At 35.5% G+C, this 10227-nt stretch overlaps 1 protein-coding gene across 1 annotated transcript; it reads right to left on the bottom strand.

The window, feature by feature from the left end:
* Window positions 1–1390: 1390 nt before the first annotated feature.
* On the bottom strand, window positions 1391–4159 carry LOC104613463 (glucan endo-1,3-beta-glucosidase-like). Its single transcript, XM_010281289.3, has 2 exons — window positions 4016–4159; window positions 1391–2565 (listed from the first exon to the last, which is right to left on the bottom strand). The coding sequence occupies exons 1-2, from the start codon at window positions 4110–4112 to the stop codon at window positions 1616–1618; spliced, it is 1047 nt and encodes a 348-aa protein (XP_010279591.1). The 5' UTR covers window positions 4113–4159; the 3' UTR covers window positions 1391–1615.
* Window positions 4160–10227: the final 6068 nt, after the last annotated feature.

The following is a 10227-nucleotide window of genomic DNA, read 5'->3' as shown; positions in this document are numbered from 1 at the left end:
CCCATTTGGCATTGAAAAAGCACTTTTGTAAAAGTGCCTTCATATAAGTACTTTTATAAAAGTACTTCCGTAGAAGTGCTTGCTTTTATGAAAGTATTTTTGTATAAGTGCTTTTGTACTTTTATAAAAGTACTTTCGTAGAAGTGCTTTTGTAAAAGTACTTTTGTAGAAGTGCTTTTATAAAATTACTTTCATAAAAATGCTTTCATAAAAGTGATTTTATACTGTTTTTAGTTTTGATCATTTTCAAATTGGACAAGGATTTGGCCTCATGATCCGATTATTGAAAATTTGATTTAGGTCTAATTTAGACCAATAAGAATATGGACCAATTTATTTTGGATTGGCCCAATCCAATAATAATAGTGGACTGTACAAATCCAATTTGATAAGGTTTTGATCAGATTGGATCCAATCGAAACCTAGTCAATTGACACCCCTAATCTCAAGGTAGAAGATAATGAACAGTATCTTCTTTTGAAGGGTAGTTTTAACATTTTCAATAGATAATTGGCGATCGGTTAATGGTAGGGACCACTTGACACTTTTTGAAAATTTAGGTACTGAAATAACATTTAAAAATTCGGATACTAACATAACACTACCCCCAAAGTTTAGGGTACTAAAGTGAAATTTTCTACTTATAAATAATTAAAACCGTGGGAAGGTCTGAACTGGGGAAAAGGGATTTGCAGTCCCCCGCCTTACCACTCAGCCATGCCGCCAAAACGATACAAAATATATAGAAATATTTCCTTTTGGGGGGATTACTGAACCTTTTTTTTTTATTGAATCCAGTTGATTCCCTTCGATTGATTGTATTGTATAGTATCTCAAAACATACAATGCCTAAAAACCGTAACAAATACGATTGCCTCGATAAGATATTCCCTTCATTCTTCCTCTATGTTGTTTACAAAATCAGATTCTTTTGAGGTTATAGTTGATGGTCGTTTCTCAATTCTATCTCTACTGCAGAACCGGACATGAGAGTTTCTTTTCATCCAGTTCCTCGCGAATCAAACGATTAAATAATATTACAAATATGCATGTAGTTAATGAAAAATAAATGCTTTTATTATGGCTCAATTGATACGTTAGCCGGTCGGTTTGTACCTGCATAGATGTGGAGTTGTATGTTCTAAACTCCATCGACTTGTTCTAGTTTTCTATAAATGTCAAAAGGCTGTCAAATATCAATCAAAAGCAATCTCCAATTTTCTCTTCCTTTTTAATCACCATATAGAGGATAAATGTATGATGCCGGAATGACATGATCTACCACTTATGAGTTATATATAATGGGAAGCAAATTATCAAACTCAACAAAAATTAAAACTAAGATCAATCTTTGAAGAAAAGATAGAAGGTCGTCAAATTCAAACATTAAACTAAAATTATAAGATATTATCATAATAGTAAAAACTTCATTATTATGAGATATCTTCAAAAACAGAGAAGCCACAGACTAGACGTCAGATTATATCACTAGAGTCGTTTTTCCTTACTCTTGTGATTCCTACGTGTCTAACCATAACCGTTTATTTAATACGAAAAATACATTAAAACAGAAGTTTAACTCTGGCCAGTGGCCACATTCAAACTCCAACCGCTCTTAATTGAAATTGATCTGGTACTTGGGTTGTTTATTGGGGGAGAACAGCCCAAAATGTCTCTCTGTCTCTGCTCCAGGCTTGGTATTCTCATCGAACATTGCAAATATGTAAGTCTCAATAGGGCCATTGGGCCTTCTGGGAGTACCTCCTTTCACATGCTGGATCAGCCCGTTCAAATAAGTCTGTGCATTTGGTGTTGTTGCTGCAGACTCACCAGCATTTGGCCAACCACTCTCCGATACAACAATCTTCACAGAGCCCCCGCCTGCCTTCTCAACAGCAGCATACATAGAATCCAAGAGGGCATCAAAAAGGTTCCTGTATCTGAGCTGACCATCTTCTGCCACATCAGATTGAGCAGTAAACAAGGCATAATCAAGCCTAATAGAAGCTGGGTTCCCACTGTAACTGAAGTAAGGATAGATATTAGCACATAGTGGTGACCCTTTTTCAGCTAGAAAGCCAATGATGGGCTGCATGTATTGCAGATACTCAGCTCTGAAGACGGAATTGGAAGGAGGGAAGGTATTATCCAGGACTCCAGAGTAAGTTGCAGTTGTCACCTTCACTAGGTTTTGTAACCCAGCTTGTTCAACTGCTCTCTGAACGTTTCTCATTGCTGGAAGGACATATTTGAAATCTTCGAGACTAACTTCATTCCCAACCACGATATACTTGAATTTGATGGTATCTCTGTTGTCTACAACGTTGCCATAGACGAAGTTAAATGCCGGAGTGAGGTCGCCTCCGGCAAACCTCTGGAGGTCACTGTTTGGGACGCCAAGCATTACTTCAATGTTGGAGCCTTTGAGAGCCTGAAGAGCATCTCGATTTGGATCGTAAAGTCTCACCATCTGTATATTGTTGGCTTTAAAGAGATCCACAACTTCATTCGATGGTGGTAAATTGTTACCTAGCATTCCGTAGCACACACCAATCGATTGTGCACCTGCGAAAGAAACAAATTAAGCAAGGTTTACTAAGATGTTTGTAATTTCAATAGACATAATAGATAGCCATGATGTACGTATAGCACTTGTCCTCACTTGGATAACTTATACAGAGAAAAGAGATAACCAAGAGACCAAGACAACTTTTAGTTTAGATTATGTCTGAAATAGAAATTTGAACGTGAAACCTAATAGGATATTCGGATTTGGCGAACATAAATAGACAAGAGCTTTTTTCTTGGGGGGTGGGGGGGGGGTGTTGGGTTTGGCTAACCTAGGCTAAAATTGCAGCTCTACTTCTCTCTATTGTGTATTATCTTGCTTCGCGGCAAGCTTTGGCTTTTATTGCGGGCCATTGTCTCTGAATTGACAATTGGGCCCATGAGTCTTTCTTTTTGGGGTTATGTGGGTAAAGTCCTTGATCAATTTTGCAAATTCTCTCTGGCTCTGATCTATATTTTATCTTAATTATGGACAAAACAGCATTATTGAGACCCCTTCACACAATTACAAAGATGAATGGCCTCAAGAAGGCATAGCAGCCATCAAAATCAACTTCACCACAGGAAGGAAACCAGTTTGTAGGTCATCTGAAACCAGGTGATGGACTCCATGATAATTTTTAAGGCTTAGTTTGCAAAGGAGTACAGATACAAATTAATAGAGTGTAAAACCTTGTATTTTATATTTATATTTATATTTGCACTGTATATATTTATATTTGTATTTTTTTTTACAAACTGAGCCTAATGAAGGCATCAGGATGCAAATCTTACATCACCTTTCTGCCTTTATCTCTCTCATTTTAAAATAGTGACTGCACTATTCTATTTCCTGTTTTATTCCTCCAAAAAATATCCCTCCTATTTAATTTCATTTATTTTTTTCCGTAAGTTGAGACCACATCATTTTGCTCTACAATTTAATCCTAAACAAACCTGAAGGAAACGTAAACAAGTGATTGTTGGACCAATCAGATCATTGCAAGTTGAGAATTTGTCCCGATCTTTTCTCCAAAACAAAAGAAAAAAAAATAATAGTTTTCCCAAGGACACAAATAGACTGGAGAAACAAGTAATCAGCGGCTTCAATACAATGTTAATTGCATGTCAGAATTCATTTTTACTGGGCCAGTCATGATACAACATTTCAGCTGGACATGTGGGACCTATGTCTATATAGCTGATGTGGCATATCATAATATGGCTAGTATTATGAGTAACTAACTATAGGTAATCTTAAATCATTGAGATTGATGCCAAATCACCACCACATGTATGTCAGGCACTGCTACTACTATAAAGCTTTTTATTTTACTTACTTTTCTTCTTGCACTGGATACAATAATTATCTCACACCCAACGTATATGAAGACAAGTAAAGAATAAACAACAATTGCATCTCAATAACTAACGTGTATATTTATGTGTGTATAGAGAAAAGAGAGACCTCTGAAGAGTGCAGTAACCATTAGCAACCCAAGAAGTAGGGCCATAAGAGAAGCCGTGGAAAGCCTACTCTTTCTTTCTAAGTAACACATGGCCATGAAGAGAATGAAGAGAGAGAGAGAGAGAGAGAGAGAGGAGCTCAAGATTCGTTGCATCTTCCATGCATTGATGCTCCTTTTATAAGGACAGACGAGGGTTAGTTTGAGGGACTCACACATCACTGTAGCCTGTAGGAACTTAGAAGTCAAGCCCAGACCGTGGAAACTATTCCTTCAATGGGGCCCATACCAGTGAAGGTCATGGAAAAGTCATGGAATGTGTAGGGACAAATGTGTGTGAATTGAAAATTACTTATATGAAATTTGAACCAATAAAAAATTATTTTTTTAATCTTAAATATTTCTAGTGAAGGGTCAACTATCAAGGTTCAAAATTTCGATATGATACATCCCGTATTGGATATAATATATTAATATTGTATTGTATTGGATACTTTACGATATGCCTATTTACAAGGGTTTCGGGAACCATCCTCCTTTTAATAAAAAATATAGTTAAAAATATGCCCAAAAACCAAATTTTGAAAAAAAAAATCTATAAAAATATAAATACGTGTTATTTTAAGTACCATTACATAGTGGTATATCAATATTTTAAATCATGGCGGCTACCATTAAATTTTATTAATTATGGAAAAAAAACCTAGAAGGGGGGACATAAAAACCTTACCCCTCTAAAAAGCTATACAAGGTATTCAATTGGCTCATAATTATGTCCAGTGGATATAGTAAAGAATTATAAAAATTTATTTAAAATACAACATTAGACCAACTTTACTAATAAATATAATATATATATATATATATATATATATGAGCAGATATATTTAAATTAAATTGAATCAAATTATATCAAATCAAATTGGATAGGAATAGATCAATATTCAATCTAATTATAAACAGATCGAATTCAGATCAGCCTTAATGGAACCGAATTAGAATTCAGGAAATTGTATGTAAAATGTAGTAGGAATGCCCCCAAATTCAAGAAACCTCCCCAACACACCTATGCATATAACCCGGTGCAAAATGTGGTATTCCAGTTTTAACTTAAATCTGTCCAATTAAATACATTTTTTGCATGTTAAGTTCAAATAATCCATATGGCACTAACGCTCGGTTTGGAAAGAGTGCAAATGCAAATATATACAGTGTAAAACCTTATATTTTATATTTCTAAACTTATATGTATACTGTACATATTTGTATTTGTACTACTTTCAAACTGAGCCTTTAAGTACATGGAATCAAAATAGAAAAGCAATACATGGTAATTTATGATAAATGTAAGGAGTATTGAATAACAACACCACCTAAACAAAGAAATCTCAGAGCATAGGAGAGTGAACAAATTGGAGATATCTCAATTTCAATTATAATCCAATCAGGATACCAGAAAAAATAAAATTCTTAGAACATTCTCCCCAAAGTTGTAAAGGATTCGTGTAGCCTGGATATGACTTGGATAATCAACACCAATGAGTCTAGATGATTAATGAAATACAACCAAATTCAAAGTACGTAGTGAACAACAAAGTTTGTTTGATATTAAAATTTTAAAATTAATAACATATTTATTTATATTATATTTTAAAATGCAGTTGTGTATATCATATTTCTCGTGCTGATTTCTAATTCTCTTAGAATTTTGTGGTTTTTTTTGAATTTTTTAAAATATATAATTAAATTTGAAGCTATTTAAGCTCATTCACAACTAACTCAGTTAAGAAACTGAATGTGACATGGGCAAGGTTTAAAGTATCGATACTAATTAATACGTCGATAGGGCATATCGGCCAGTATCGGCCTTTTTTTAATTCTATTTACTTTTTTCGATTTTGATTCAGAGGAGCCGGTTTAAGTCTCAATTACCCTCTGAATCAGGCCCTGATCCAATACAACCCCTATAAAGACGTATCGAAAAGGGCCCGATATAATATGTATTGATTAATACGGACCAAATACATAACGATTTTTTTATCCTTGGTCTAGGGTGAACATTAGGGAGCCACTGCACTTCGGGTGTGAAACTTATTATCCCCTCGTAGAATGGAAAACCACCAATCATATCTTGGCCATATGAGTTCCATAATGGATCTTGCAAGCTGTGGGAAGGGCTACATTGACACATCTGGCCCAGTTTAGTAGACCTGGGGCCACAAATTTTGGATCCATGCATAATTGGGTTCATAGGTTCAAGACTCGTTAAGTACTCGGAGGAGAAAGGAATCCAAAGTGAAACCAACCTTGACGTCATCTGCCTTGACGTCATCAGTTATTCTCTCCTGTATTTTATATTATTTTGTATATATTTATACGGTACATATTAGAGCCTCTATATCAGAGAGAATAACTGATAAGCTGCATCATCATCCTGTACATTTACAATGGAACCGGACTCTGCCATGTGCAGTCTGTTTGCTTTGTAAGAATAGAGATCTGGAATTTGAATCAGAACAAATATGAAATTGTTTGATTGGACGGAATTGAAATACTATTTTCATTCTTAGTTGAATAATATGCCCATTCGAAGGAATGACCATTTTCATTCTCTCCCTTGGGAATGAGAATCCATCTGATTCTAATTCCAATTCTGATTTCTATATGAATTAAATAGATGAGAAGAATAAATCATTCTAATTCCAATTCTGACCATAAACCAAATGAACCCTCAATTCTACAGTTTTCTTCTTGATTGGGGCAAGTGAGAACAGAATTGCCGCCGTGAATAGCTGAGCCATTCTTGTAAGGACGTGCTTTGGTCAATACAGGCCAGCCCACAAAGGCTCAGTTCTTGGCATCCAGAACCCATTTCGCAGGGGATAGACCGAATGATAGTTCAGTCTATCTAAAGTCTCAATTCCCTTGGCAGTTGGCACCAAACCACTTCCGGGCCCAAGATAGGCCTAATTCTTCAAGCCACGCACAGACCTATCCGCATCAATAGAAAATAAGGCATAACTCTTCCGGGTCCAAGATTGCAAGAGGCTGTTCGAACGATGTGAACATGGGCTTGCACTGATTGAAGTTAAACTCGTTTCAGCTGTCGAGTATTTCTTTCACAAACTAACAACACTAATTATCCATCAAACTCAATTTGAAAAGAATACAAATACAAATATGTAGAATGCAAAATCTTACATTTTATATTATTTTGTATATATTTACACTATATACATTTTTACTCTTTCCAAACTGAGCCTCAATATCTTTATTGTCTAAAAGATCAGTCAATTATTTATGGTCTAGATTTGAATGTTTTTCCTTAAAACGTATCGAGACCCAAAACAAGCATGAGTTTGATAATCAAGCCATTTGTTAGTGGCTAGAACTAGAACTTCTGTGGAATATGCCTTTCTGATATTTTGGTTTCCCAATAATGATGATACGCTCATCTTAACGGATTTCTGTTAATTTTCACAATAATATATTATGGACTGACAATCTTCTACATGGATTGCAGTCGCTTTGGGGGCCCAGGACAACTGTTTGCCATGTAACCCAGAAGTAAAGTCACACTAGGAGTTATCGACAATGACTTGGAAAGAATTCCAGCCCATTTAAGTACCCTTGTTGCCATCTAAATCTGTGGGCTATATGGATTGAAGATTGAGACAAAGCCCATCAAATCGGGCTCTATTTATCATGGTGCGGAGGGTGAACTGAACAGGATCCATCTTGTCCACTATATTCTACATTGACTCCATTAGGGTCGACGATACCAATTTAAAGGCCAACCGTTAATGGGTTAACAACTACAACGCTTGATGACAACTGCACAACTAGCGTTCCCTCACTATTGCTAGTCAAGTTCACTCATTTTGTTAGGAAAGTTACTGCACAGAATTGAAATGATTCAGATGCTTACTATTATTGCAAGAATGTTTGGTAATAGCTTAGCTTGGTGCTCAGAAAATGAGAAAAAGAATTGAAAGAATGGTAGCTCTGACTACTCAGTCTCAGTCCTTATCGCTGCCTCAAGTAGAGCCAGATAGGGGATTCTGTTAATGGACATGATTTCTTGAGTATGTATGCTTTTAGATATTGATGGGAAGAAAGAAAACTAGCTCTACATTTAATCTTTTAACTTAGCCATAGAAGTAACATCTGAAATGCGTTGGATTCTATGGTTTGATTCGCTATTAATGGGTAGCCCTGAATTAGGCCCAAGCCCACTTCATATATAAGTTGGCCTTACTCATATATGGGTGTCAATTGGACTGGGTTTGATCCAATCCAGGTCCACAATCCAGTCCATGAATATTTTGGACCATTTTGAACCAGTCCAATTCAATGTTTGGACTGCCCAATTTGTTCAAATTAGTTTTGATTTAGATTGGTTTCAACCCAAATCCAATTCATTAACACTTATATTCTTATCTTATATCAATATAAATTTATTGTGGATGGACCGGGCCCAATCCAATCTAATAAATATTTTGGACCGGATTGGTCCAGTCCGATATGTCTTATTTATCTGTCCAATCTGTCCAAATTGATTTTGAACTGGATGGGGTCCAATCCAAAACCCTTACTCATACATTGACACCCTTATACATGGAAGAAACAAGAGATCAGTTCTGATGGCCCTCACTAGAGAGTTCCAACACCACACATCTCACACATGATAGATCGCACTTTTATAACATTTCACAATTTCATGGTGAGATGTGCAGTGTCAGATCATGTTAGTAGGGTTCCAATAGGGTATTTGAACGTATTTTATTGGCAGTAGATTCCAATTCCTCACTAAATGCCCTATGTTCAACTCTCGAGTACCAACATCTATTTTAGTGGGTTCAACACAGGAAATTAAAGAATTCTGAAAATAAACATCCGAGCTGACTATCTGATATCACAAATAATGGGAAAAATCTATGGTGCGGAAAAGATATGGTATGAAAATAATTTTAGTCGATCAAAACCCACCCATGAATTTTGATAAATAACACCTGCTTGACTACCACGTTTATGATTCTAGTTACAGTTTTGTGAAGAGACATAATGTGGGGGCCCAATTCAAATGTCACGAAGCCCAACAGAAGCTGTACACGGATTGAGTTTCCTATCTGGCCTATGCCTGGCCTAGCTAAATTTGGGTTGGGTTTTGGGTTTTGGTTTTTGGTAGATAAACTAGGCTCAGTACAAGCCTACCCTACCCTACCCAACCCAATGTGTGGGTTTCTTTCGAAACTATATGTACAAAATATACATAAATAATGATCTATCTCAAATATTATTTTACTCTTTTTCTAATCGAATTGAAAAGACCAAAGAATATATACCATGTAACATGGCACACACTTAAAAAAATAAAAATCTAAAGAAAATAAAAAAAAAAAGTAAACAAACCTTAGCCATGAAACAGACCAACATACCCAAGTTGACGCCAATATTACTAGTTTTGGTGCAGCGGAGCGATTGCTAGAAATGAAATCATTTTTTTAGGGCATGTAGCATGATTTCAGTTTTGAAGCTTTCCAAAGGCCAAAGAGCTTCTTGGTTTGGATTAATTGCAGAGACTTATCCTTCCAATATACTGATCCACAATTTCATTTAGGAATAGTAAATTGTTGATTGCAATTCTATGACAAATACCTATGGATTGCACACCTGCATTAGAACATCTGTTGAATAATCTGAACTGAACTTATTTATTTAGTGATTAGCCTTTTAGGGGATAAAATGGTTTCAATAAAATGTTTAAGGAGATTTTTTTTCTTTCTCTGGGTTCCATTGGACCAAGATTCAAAATATCGATACAATATTCCCCATATCGAACACATGTATTGTTCTGACAAATCACCGAAATGACAATTTTAAGGCTTTTAAAAAAAAAAAGTGATGTTTTAAGTGTTAAATAATAATATTATAAGCCCATTGTAAAAACACAAAACAAAAAAAAATAAAAAATAGTTTTTGACTCATCAATACTTTGAACTTTGACTGGGGCTATACAAAGGGGATATAGCCCATCCCCCAAACCCATGACTCCCCAACCCTGGTAAAGGCGGGATTACTACAACAAGATAGAGACCTTAGTACCAACTGAGCCAGTTCGCACCTTCAAGTGTTCAAGTAAATATACCCTCTTTATTTATTTATTTATTTATTTATTTATTTATTTATTTATTTATTTATCCACAAAAATACC

This window comes from Nelumbo nucifera, chromosome 7, assembly GCF_055504915.1.
Source record: "Nelumbo nucifera cultivar China Antique chromosome 7, China Antique-T2T, whole genome shotgun sequence".
NCBI lineage: Eukaryota > Viridiplantae > Streptophyta > Magnoliopsida > Proteales > Nelumbonaceae > Nelumbo > Nelumbo nucifera.
The sequence above is the reverse complement of the archived record's forward strand: the minus strand, read 5'-3'. Positions and strand labels throughout refer to the sequence as shown.